This window comes from Manacus vitellinus, unplaced genomic scaffold (genome assembly GCF_001715985.3).
Source record: "Manacus vitellinus isolate BGI_N305 unplaced genomic scaffold, ASM171598v3 scaffold_14_pilon, whole genome shotgun sequence".
NCBI lineage: Eukaryota > Metazoa > Chordata > Aves > Passeriformes > Pipridae > Manacus > Manacus vitellinus.
In genome coordinates this window covers 994,014-1,005,721 of record NW_021939063.1, presented here as the reverse complement: position 1 = coordinate 1,005,721, position 11,708 = coordinate 994,014, and the positions used below count along the sequence as shown (strand labels likewise).

Genomic DNA, 11,708 nt, shown 5'->3' with positions numbered 1-11,708 from the left:
GTTTGTTTAGGTTGAATACCAGCAGATGTTGGGGTAGTTAATCACTGTGAAATGTTTCATGCAAAGTTCTCTCTCTGTTCACTCTACTGGGTCTGCAGCACCAATTTTGCTTTAAGTGGCTGATTTTCCTCTGCTGTAGGAGCTGCAAATGTTCACGTAACTGCACAGATATAATGTGTATCCTGGGGAAATTTGCTCTCCTGTGCTCCTGATCTCTGTGGAATCAAAGGTGCTGAGCCCTTTGCGGAGTTGATCCTGGGGAAATACAATGTTTATTTTTCTGAGAAGGCAGGAAAGCTAATAAATACTTGTAGAGTGCTCTGCAGAGACAAAATATGAGAATGCAGAAGACGCTTGTGCTGAGGCATGAAGTGCTGACCTTTCCTGAGGCAGAAGGCTCAGATCATTATATACGATCATGTTTGTGTATATTGCAAAGCTGTTTGTTCCCTCTGTGGCATCTCAAGTGAGAGTTATGGCAGGTTCCTTAATTTAAGGAGCAGTCCCAGACTGTTACTCAAACAATTGCATAATGGGTCTGGGGATTAACATGCTGTCAGCTCAATAACTGCTCAGGGACTTTGGTATCAAGGAGAAAATAGTCCTGAACAATATTCTGGTCTCTCTGTTGCAAAAGTCACCGTCACACTCTGCCGGGAGGAGGAAAGCCATGGCTGCTGTGTTGGCACAGAGCTGAACTGTGCCCAGGCTGTGGCTGTGGGGCAGAGGTGCCCATGCTCAGCAACCTCCACGACTGTTCTCCATCAGAAAGTATAAAAAATAAACATATTTTTGCTTAAGTCAGGACCCTTCATTCTCCAAAAGTTGATGAAGGGTCTTCCTGACTTTCAGCCAGCGATGGCAGGTGGAGATTTAACCTTGGTTACATTCAGGGTCCCAAATCACCTAATGCTGGTAAAACCAGAACACCAACAAAAGGACACACTGATTACAATGGTTTGTGTGCTGTGTTTGACTTAGATTGCCTGAAAGGAAGACATTATGGACGTGCACATATACAGTTGTCTTCAATTGTTTAACCACTTTATTTGTGTAACTTGAAGTCAATGGAAAGATTGTTTCTTTGGCTTGTACGTTGTAAGGGAACTTGGTGGAGAAACAGAGATGGAAACAGTGAAGGCAAAGCTCAGCTGGAGCCACCAGCTTTAGCTGACTGCTGCAAGAAGTGCCGTGAGTGTTTGAATATGTATATTTATCAGAAATTATTTTTTTCTACAGATCCCACAAATCAGTTATGCCTCAACTGCACCAGAGTTGAGTGATGACAGGCGCTATGATTTCTTCTCACGTGTGGTTCCTCCAGATTCCTTCCAAGCACAAGCAATGGTGGACATTGTGAAAGCTTTGGGATGGAATTATGTATCCACTTTGGCATCTGAAGGGAATTATGGAGAAAAAGGAGTCGAGTCCTTCATGCAAATTTCCAGAGAGGCAGGTAGGCAACGCCCGTCCCCCTCCAGACAATGCTGTGGAAGTGATGAATGTTATTTTGTACCGAATGTGATATTATTTTTCTAGAACTTACATTTGATTCTAAGGTTGCTTCAGTTCTTTGCAATGCTCTGCAATGGCTCCTAGATGTTCTCATTCCTGAATTGCTTATGGAGCTTCAGAGTTTGAAACCTCAGTGGCTTTCAGTCATTTCTGGGGGAAATAGAGAACCCTGAGCCTTACCAAGCTCCTGCTGTTGCCCTGGAGGGCATCCTGTGGTTTTGCCATGGGTAGAAGGGAGATTGGAGAACACTGAGCTTTTCCCTCTCCCCAGCTCGGGGTCCTGTGCCCTGACACTCGTTTGTGTCACACTTTGTTCAGCTCTCACATCTCTGCCTGGCTGGGGTTGCTTTGCTTTCAGTCTCTGGGCTAGTTCAGTTGAGACAATTTCTAATCTTTCCCTCCAGTCTGGCAGTTTGCTTTTGTTTTCTGCTACAGAACCTAGAAGGGGGCCTGTGCTGAAGGTGTGAGTGCTGTGTGCTCATACCCCCATCCCTGTAACTTATTCTTCAGGGTAAAGAGCTCTAAATTTTCCCCAGAGACACCAGAGTGTAGGAGGACTTTAGCTGGCTCTTTGGGGAATAGAGGTACAAATCCTTGGCAAGCTGATTTGCAATCCAGAATCAGAAGGGTTTGGGAATTGAAATGTTTCGAGTTGGATCCTGTGCTGGGAAGGAGAAATCAGCAGATGCTGTCATTCATTCTTGGTGATAAGTGCAAGGTTCCAGAAGGCTTCAGTGGTAGAGCCTGATGGGGAACACAACGTTGTTGTGCAGGAATAAGCTCTGTTGTATTCCCAGAATGAACACAGACCTCCCACCCTGTGCCTGCCCTGGTATTGCCTCAGATAAAACCAGCCCAGTCCCAGCTCAGGGGATGGGGTCAGTGCCCAGCCAGGGCAGGACAGGGCAGGAATTGCTCTGGAGCAGCCACTGGGGGTTTCCATCCCCGTGGCTGTTCCAAGGCTGGATCAGCAGCAGCTCTGCCTGCAGAAGCACCAGCTCGCTCCCAAACTGTCTGGGGGAGCTGATGGATCCCTCCTGGCAGCATCATCCCAGAGCACGTGGAGAAGGTGCCTGTGCTTAAAAGAAAGGGGCTTTGGAGAGTGGGATCTGGAATTGTTTCCTTCTATTGATGTCACAGGAGGGACCTGTATTTGCATAAATGTGTCTGTTCCTACAAATGCATATTTATGTGGTATTAAAGAAAATGGGGTTGGATTTAAGACAGCAGGAAGTGACAAATGCCAGAGTTCATTATAATTTAAAATTGGCTTTATTTGCAAATATCCACTGTTGCAAAATCATACCCGAAATATGTTCTCTGTGTCAAGGACAAACTCCAGTGAAGAATATTGTCCCACTTTATAGACCTTCTGGAGAATTCAATTTATTATGCGAGCTGTTCGTGTAGTCAACATGCAATTCCACATCCTTCATAAAAAACAAAGCACAAACCCCAACCCACCCCCTGCTGACAGCAGCTCTGCATGCAGGGGGATGTAGGTCGTGCCTAGGAGATGAAGGCACTAACAGGGATAGTGCATCATCTTCCAGAGGCTCTGGAACAGGAATAATCCGATCCCCGGCGCTGCTACTGCTTCTTAGGGCTGTGCTGAACTCCTTGTGTCGCACAGATAAAGCTCAGGTGAAGTTCTGAGGGGATTTAATACCTGTCAACAAGTTCCCTGGGGTTGTAAAACCCTGGGAATGTAAGAAGATCCTGTTGTCTGGTGGTTTAATGGAGCTGTGCTGCCTGGAGATACAGGTCCTGACCTTGAATCCCTGTGGAAAAATGACACCTTGTTCCCTGACTTTGGGAATGGGTTGTGACCCTCTCCAGGTGCTGCCTTGGGGGTTCACGTTGCAATGTCCCTGCCTGGGGGAGAGGGTGTGGAGGGTGCCACATTTTTGGGGTTGTTTTCCCAGTGCCTGAGGTGGCAGTGTCTCCATAGGGACACCTATGCCTGGAAAGGACTGAACAGGCTGCCAGGGGATTGCTGGAGTAGCAGGTTGGGAAGGAGCCTGCTGAAGGAGCAATGAGCACCACTCATTTCCCTGCCTCGTGGCTGGGGGAGATCTTTAGCAGCTCCTGGACCTCTGTTTGAAAACACTGGAGTGGTCAAGAGCTGCTGGGAATGTGTGAAGTGAACACTGGTGTCAAAGGGGAGCAGAGGGGAGAGGGGCTTTCATAAACTGGAGAAGTGTCACTGAGATCATTTGCACTTCAAATATTAAATGTATTTCAAGGGGTCCAAATGCACGTGGCCTGAGTGAGGTGTGTAACTGTGCAGGATCTTTCCAAAGCAGGGTGACATGAGCTGTGCTCCTGAGACACTGCCAGGGTGGGAGGGAGGGAGGGATCCTGCTGCTGCCATAAGAGTGGGTTAATGGGGTGCTTGGGGTGCTGGTCAGGACCATCACTAATTGGAAAACTCAGGCCAGAAGCAATAGAAATGCAACAGGAGAAGGAATTTTTTTCCTTAGAGAGTCCAGTTCTTGAAATGGTTGGGCTGGGGATTGTTTACCTCTTATTCCCAGCTTGCAGGGTGCACTCAGCATGCCCTGAAGGGGTAAGGGGAGGATGGAGAGCAGGAGAGGGGTTTGGGGGTGGTTTACCTCATTTTCCAGGGACCTAAGACTTGTGATGTCCATCAGGAGTTGTGCTGTTGCTCTCACAACCCCCTGACAGGAGGGGGGGGCTGGGGGGGTCGGGCTCTGCTCCCAGGGAAGAAGGGGCAGGAGGAGAGGGAACGGCCTGAGGGGCACCAGGGGAGAGTCAGGTGGGGTGTTCGTGAAAGTCTCTTCACAGAAAGTGTTGTCCAGCCCTGGCACAGCTGCTCAGGGCAGTGTGGAGTGACCAGCCCTGGAAGTGTTCAAAAGCATTTGGATATATGGCACTTGGGGCCATGAGGAGCAGAGCTGGGAGAGGTGTTGGAGCAGAGCTGGGAGAGGTGTTGGAGCAGAGCTGGGAGAGGTGTTGGAGCAGAGCTGGGACAGGTGTTGGAGCAGAGCTGGGACAGGTGTTGGAGCAGAGCTGGGACAGGTGCTGGAGCAGAGCTCCTTGTGCTGGTTCTCCCTGCATGGCCCTGTAGGACCAGGGGAGCTGCCAGAAGCAGCCCCAGGGGGAGGCATTTGGTCCCAAATTTGAGGCACACCACAGAGCACAGGCATCATCAGCTCCCAGACAATTGTCTTGTAGCTCATAATGAGGTTCTTTAGGCAGAAAGGAAGATTTAGTCCATAGGTACCAGCACATTTATTATCTCTGGCCTCGAGTCTGCAGCAAGCTAATTATCTAAATTCAGTATTTTATCCCAACTTGTTTCTGATCAACCAGGATCTTAGGAAATCTCAGGATGAGTAGAAAGTGCTACCCCTGCTTAGTTTTCAAATATGCTTTAGCATATAAAGACTTTGCTTGATCCTCTGAGTTAATAATTCTTCACAAAGTGACTTTTATTATGAGCACTTCAAGTGAGTTTGAATATGTCATTGTGGCAGGAGATGAAGATTTGAAACATGCTCTGCAGTCTGTGGGATTAATAAATTAGGGGAATGGTCTAATTATGGAAAACCTAAAGGACAATTTCAGATTATTAATGAAACTACTGAATACTTGAATTTCAAAGATTAATTCATCTTTGATTTTTTTAAAAAGATTAATCTGTACCAGAAGGTTAATTGCTATCTGTAAGAAATATATATATTGAAGTCGTTAGCAAAAGACCACTTGAATGCCTCCTAACAGATAAATGAAAGATCTGGAGTGCATTTATTAAGGCTCTCTCTCCCCCAGTGGCCCGTTTCACACCCCAGCACCCTGGCTGTGCTCTGAGCAGCCCTCGGTGCTCCCTCGACCCGCTGCAGCACAGGCGGGGGAGGAGGGGGATGCCCGGAGCTGCAAGACTGTGTCTGCCACCTTCATCTCTTCCCTCTGCCTTCCCACGGCTCCCTGAGCCAGCCTGATCCCAGAGATCAGAGCTCCTGCCCAGCCAGGCTGGCTCTGAGCACGAGCTGTGTGTGCAGGACCAGAGCTGCTCCTGCAGAGCTGCCTGTCCGTGAGGCAGGGGCTGGATCTCCACACTGAGGAGAGGATGCTCCCAGCTTGTTGGAAAGGCTAGAGCAGAAAGAGCCTGGAAAAGCTTGGTGCCTTTCTCTGAGTGCTCAGGACGAGCACAAAGGGGATTACAGCTCCTGTGCACTGTGCTGATGTGACTCGTGCACTGAAGTTTCTCCTGGAGACTTTCAGTCGGTGCCGTTCGTTAAAGCCTGGGCAGAGCAGGAAGGAGAATCAGCCCTAAGCCACCTTAGCACAGAGAGCACAACACTTGTGACAGGCTCTTTATCTTCTTTTCTCCTCCTATTCTGAAATATTCATTTCTGTAATTCCCCAATCTCCGTGATCCTGCCTCTTACGCAAGGGCAGAACATCTGGGTGAGCTGGGGTGGCATCACTGCAGGAGCTGGGGGTGCTCAGGGACAAACCCAGAGCTGGGGGTGCTCAGGGACAAACCCCAGAGCTGAGTGTGCTCAGGGTCAGAACCTTCAAACCAGGGCAGAAAGGGGACCCCTCTCATGGTTCCCTGCCCATGGCAGGGGCTTGGAAATAGGTGATCTTTAAGATCCCTTCACACTCAAACTATTCTTTGTTTCTGTGATTTTCAGTCCTTCTTGCCCTCACAAGTAGATATTTTTTTTCCCCAGCAGTGCTACTGAACAGTATTTCTTTATTATTTCTCAATATGAATTTGAATTTCTTGATCTTGTTTTTCCCAGCTTTACCCTTGGTACTGAAACCCATGTGTGTGTCCACATGGGTACCCCTGTGTGGGGCACGGTGTCCTTCTGTCTGACAAGTGGAGCTGTGCCAGGGCAGGGCCAGGTTGGGTATCAGGACAAGGTTCTTCCCCCAGAAGGTGGTTGGCACTGACCAGGCTCCCCAGGGCAGTGGGCACAGCCCCAAGGCTGCCAGAGCTCCAGGAGGGTTTAGACAATGCTCTGAGGGACAGGGTGGGATTGTTGGGGTGTCTGTGCATGGCCAGGGGTTGGACTGGATGGTCCTTGTGGGTCCCTCTCAGCTCAGGATATTCTGTGACTCTGTGTGTCACTCCCCCAGAATCAGATGAACCACTGTTTTGCATTGCATTATAATCTGTGCATTAAATATTATCCTCTCTAATTTCCCTGGGTTTTTTTACAAAGTAATGACATACAATTAAGTAGCTCCTGCAGAAATTATTGTCTATGGGTTTTTTATTTGTAACAAAGAGTGTTTTAAGCCCCTTTACCCACTGAAAATTGGAAATATAACAACCTTTCCTAGAACTTTGTTATTTGTTTTCTACACTGACTTGTGCTTCTCAGAAGAACTGAGTCCTTTGATGCGGGTTTTTGGTGATCTGAGTCATCTCCTGGTGCTTTCTGTGACACCCTCAGCGTGGAGTGTCATCAGACTCTGCTCTAATTCAGTTCCTCTGCTGATGGGACTGACACTGGTGAGAGCCAGGAGCTGCTCTGTCATCCCTCAGTGATTCACAGAGCTCTCGTGGGCTCCTCTAGGTCTGCTCAGCTGCCTGCTCTGATCCTCAATCTGCATTTTTGTAATAGAACTTAATTTTTATGCTGTCTGTTGGGAATTCCATTAGCACAAATCAGTGCTGGGGAACAGGAGAGAGTGGAGTCACTGCACGAGGGGGTTGTACAACTGTCTGTGCTTCAGAGGGGAGAGGAGACTCCTCTGTCTGTCTCCAATGGAGAAATGATTCCTGGTGCCAACCAGAAAATCCTGCTCTATTTCCTTTTTCTCTTACATTCTGGTGCTAATGAAACATCTCTTGTTTTTCTCTTGATCCACTGAAGCCCTGCTCAAGGGTTTGGAACACTCATTGCAGGGAGCAGTCACTTCATAGCATAACTCAGGGTTTGAACCCAAAAATGAGAAGGGAAGGTGAAAGAGGTTAATGGAATCCCTGTGCTGGGCAGAGATCGTGTTGGCCATGGTAATAAAGAACAAACAGGATGTTTTAGGGGAGTTTTAGCACGAGATGCTGGCAGTGGGTGATGCCCACCACCCAGTGATGCCCCAAATTGAGGGTCTCTGATCTCTGTTCCTTGTGGCAGCTCACAAACCCAGCTGTTAACAGAGCCACTGCTCAGATGGAAACTGGGATAAGTCATTGCTTGGAAGGTGATGGGATAAGGTGTTGTGCTGTCCACCCTGCTGGCTTCACTGAGCTGGAGGAACAGCCAGTGTTCACTGATCTGCCTCTGCCAGAATCCAGGGGCAGAAATCCTGCAGCACTTCAGGCAGAGCAGCTGAGCCTGTGTGGCAACAGACTGGTCCAGAAATCTGGGTTTGAAGTGCAGCCTGAGGAAACCACATGTGTTCAGGTGGTTTTTAGCATGTCTTGGCTCTTTGGAGGGTCACAGACCCCAGGGCACTCCTGGAATTTGAGGATAGAAGATGGTTCGAGGCTCAGGGAGTTTTCCCAGTGAATTCCTGGTCCTGCAGACCCCTCCTGTGTGGGGTCAGTGTTGGCAGGAGGGGATGGAGGTCTTGGGGATGGAGGGGCTGCAGTGCAGGGCTGTCCCTTTGTCGTGGGTTGTGTTCAGTGATTCTGTTTTCTGATGGGAATGCCCTTTATTCAATCTCTTGAGAGCCTGTTTTCTTGATCAAATACAGCCAAACCAAATACATAAACCACTCATAATATCAAGTCATTTATATCCCAACATTTCAAGTGTTTTCCATTTTTCTACTTTTCCCAAATATTCATGACTGTGTCCTTTTGGTGTGCAGTGAAGATATGTTGAATAATATTGTCCTGAAATCTATTATTCTCTTTCCTATTGTCAAATAACAAATGTTTTATCATTTCAGAAAAAAATAATCAGGAGCAATTGCTGTGTGAAGCTGCAGCAGCCTGGGCTGTGCTGCAGTCTGTCAGGGCTAATAGGGTTTCCTTTTAATTGTAACTGATCTGCTTGGAGATGCACTTGCCTCGATCCTCGAGGGTGGTTTGGGTTGCATTTGGAGCTGGATGGTACCTCTGAGAGCAGAAAAGCAAAGTGACTGTGTCACTGTGTGCATGGCCAGTGCTGCTGTGCCTTTTCCCTCACTGTGGGAAGTGCTGTCCCTTGAAGCAGTGCATGGGGGATGTCCTTAAGGTGATGTCTGGGCTTCTGACTTGATATTGGATAAAACTCATTATCTGCCTGGCTTAGGTGTTCAAAAACCCTCAAGGCACCAGCCTGTGTGTTTAGATTATCCAAACACTGGGAATGCAATCTCCATCTCTTTAGCGAGGCCTCTTCCTCCCTCAGACATAACAGATGTCCTGGGCTGGCTGGCTCCATTCCCTGAGCAGTAAAGAAGAGTGATGAGATCTGAGCTGCCCTTTGGAAGCATCTACTTCTCTCTCTTGCCTCCACAGGGAGTGTTGGCACCAAATATATGTGCGTTGTGAAAGAATTTGAATTTTAAAAAAAACTTGCAATCACTGGTATCCATGTGATAGATGTATTTTCTTATCTCTTGTCATCATTAGAAGATAAACACCTGGTGTAGCTTTACAGGGTCCTTATGATCTCCTTCAGGAGAGCAGGGAAGCTGCTGGGCACAGGGAACTCAGGGTTTGGATGTGCCCCTGGTGGCACTGCAGCAGCAGGAGCCTCAGTCCAGGGTGGGCATTCTGGGATGGGATCAGCAGGGGCTGAGTAATTCCTTCTTCTCCATAGACTCAGGAAAAATCAATCAGATAGAGCTGGGGAGAAGGAAAGAGGTAAAGATGTGAGGGGATGATTGCCTTTGCGCCTGCTCACGTGGCACCTGAGCCCAGCCCCATCCTGGCACACCCAAATTCCACCCTGTCCTCCCACTGCTCTCACCCAGCTGCTTCTGGAGAGCTGGAACAGGCTGCTGCTCCTGCTACAGCCTCAGCCACTTTAATGATAAATATCTGCCTTTTTATGGCATTTATTGACCATGTGGAGATTGCATCTCAAGGACAGAATAAAATTGAAATAGGCAATTCTTGTTGCTGAACAAATAACCACCAGTGTCCTTTCAAAACGTTCCCCCAGATTCAATAAACCTTCCTGGGATGGGAGAGGGGTCACATGGGTCAGCTGGACAGAAGTGGGTGGTGAAGTCTTGGTTAATCCAAAGCAGAGAAATGCAGTGTTGAGCTTTTGTTTGTCCCAGGGAAGTTGGACACCCCCAGGGGATGCTCCTGTGTTTGGCCCTGGGATGCAGAGGGGAAGATGTTGCTTGGTGCAGGTTCAGTAAGTTTTTCATCCCAATCCAGGTGCTTTCATTTGTTCTTTGACAGGATTTTTGCATCTCAAGGGTAATGATTCCTCCTGGGAAGGACAGCAGGATGGTGCAGTCGGAGGAGCAGGAGCGTTGGTGTTTGTTCTGCAGCCAAGTTCTGCTGGGGAGGAGAGAAATGGGTGAAGAAATGATGGAAATATTGGGAATGGACTAAGTTTGTTAATGTGCATTATGAAGCCTGAGGAGAAGGTACTCTTGAAGTGCAGAAGGTGGTGTTTTGGGGAGGAGAAGGGGAGAGAATTTGGGTTTAGTGAACAATAAAAGGAACAGGTCCGTGGAAAGGGCAAGAGAGGGATGAAGAGGAGAAGGAGAGACGAAAAGCTGTAAAATGAAAATAGGTAGAAATGGTGGGGGGTTCAAAGGCTGAGCCATGGGCAGGGGAAAGTTATCCCTGAGTAAGGAAGACTTGCCAAGGGAGTGGGCTGGAAACACACCAAAACCACCAACTTCAGGAACAGAACTGACTTGGACTGTAAAAACTTAAAACTTCTGCAAGATAAGATAGAAATTCTTCCCCAACTCCCTTCTTTCTGCTGGGGGCAGGGAAACCAGGCTTCCTAGAGGTTTCCCTCCGAGTGCCTTTGCTCTCACCAAGCTCTTCCCTTGTGCCTCCCAGCCTTCCTGGGGGGAGATGTGGAGCCTGTGAATCCTGGCTCCCATCCTGGCTCCTGTGCCTGTTCCGGTGTGTGGTGCAAGGCATGTTGTCAGCTTTCCTGAAGGAATGGAATGAATGTCATAAAAGCCTCCTGCAGAGGAAGGCCCTGCTGTCATTTTGACTTTCCCCGTGGAAAATAGAAATGTTGTGATTACACTGAGATTTTCCCATGGGATATGTCTGTTGTGCAAAGTAGGATGAATTTGTTGGGACTTCACTTGGGACCAGCTCTAAATGTGTCTCTGCATCTGAAGGGTAATATATAATGGGATGCAGTAAGTTATTCCAGTTTCTGTCACTGAAATCCTGTATCCCAGGAGGAAATACAAAATATTGCCTCATCTTGTACCTTCCATACTTCACAGTCCCTTTTCACTTTGTGCTAATGCAAAGAACAGCTTTCCCAGCCGTGGGGGAGTAGCAGCACATAAATAATTCGGAGATGCCTCTTCCATCACGCGCCTCCCCTGCCTCCTTCACTCCTTCTCCTTCCTCAGACAACTGAGGATGACAAACACCCTGAACCCTCCACACTTGTGGAAGATGGCTTTCATGCCCTGCTGGTGACCTTCTGGGCATGCCAAAACACTCCCTGGTCTGTCCCTGACGATGTCTGAGCCCTCCCCTCTGCAGCTCCTTGTGTAGGAAGCAAAGGTCAATGAGAGGAGCAAACCCCTCTAATGAGGGGTGTGTGTGTTCCCCCCTTGCAGAGTCACAGGAGGGAGGGAATGATGATCAGTGGAGTTCTCAATCTTCCTTACATGTTCTTGGGAAAGTTATTTATCAAGGCAGTGTTTGAAATACTATTTGCTGTACTGTATCCAAAAGGTACCTGAGCAGGAAGGATGAGCTGCAATACTGCACTTTAAGTGGTTTCCATGTACAGGAGGACGTTGAGAAGATGTATAGAGGTGTATACAGGCACTTTATAGCTCAGGCTGTTCTGCTCCTTTTCCCTTTGGTGTTTCAAGATTTATATATTTTCAATCTAAAGTGAATCTTATAATGGAGACTGTCATCATTATTTGAACACGCTACCAATGCCCTTATTTAAACAAAAAACTCCTGTTGATGGTGCCCCACCCTCTTTCCAGGTAGGTCCCTTGGCTGGTCCTGTGTCGTGTGATGGCAAATTATGGTGTTTTCCTGTAGTAGTCCCTGTTCACAGCATTTTTGGGGTGTTAATATCAAAAGGTTGGTAAAAAAC

At 48.0% G+C, this 11,708-nt stretch overlaps 1 protein-coding gene across 5 annotated transcripts in view; it reads left to right on the top strand.

Annotated features, from left to right (window-relative positions):
• Positions 1-11,708, top strand: part of GRM7 (glutamate metabotropic receptor 7) — a 241,955-nt gene that overhangs the window by 95,758 nt on the left and 134,489 nt on the right. For 4 of the 5 annotated variants that reach the window (XM_029958222.1, XM_029958219.1, XM_029958220.1 and 1 more), the window contains exon 1: positions 1,243-1,456. In XM_029958222.1, the coding sequence (XP_029814082.1) occupies positions 1,345-1,456 (112 nt within the window). In that variant the 5' untranslated portion in view covers positions 1,243-1,344. Of the gene's footprint in view, positions 1-1,239; positions 1,457-11,708 lie in introns of those variants that run through there. The other variant, XM_029958223.1, reaches the window with a different exon arrangement.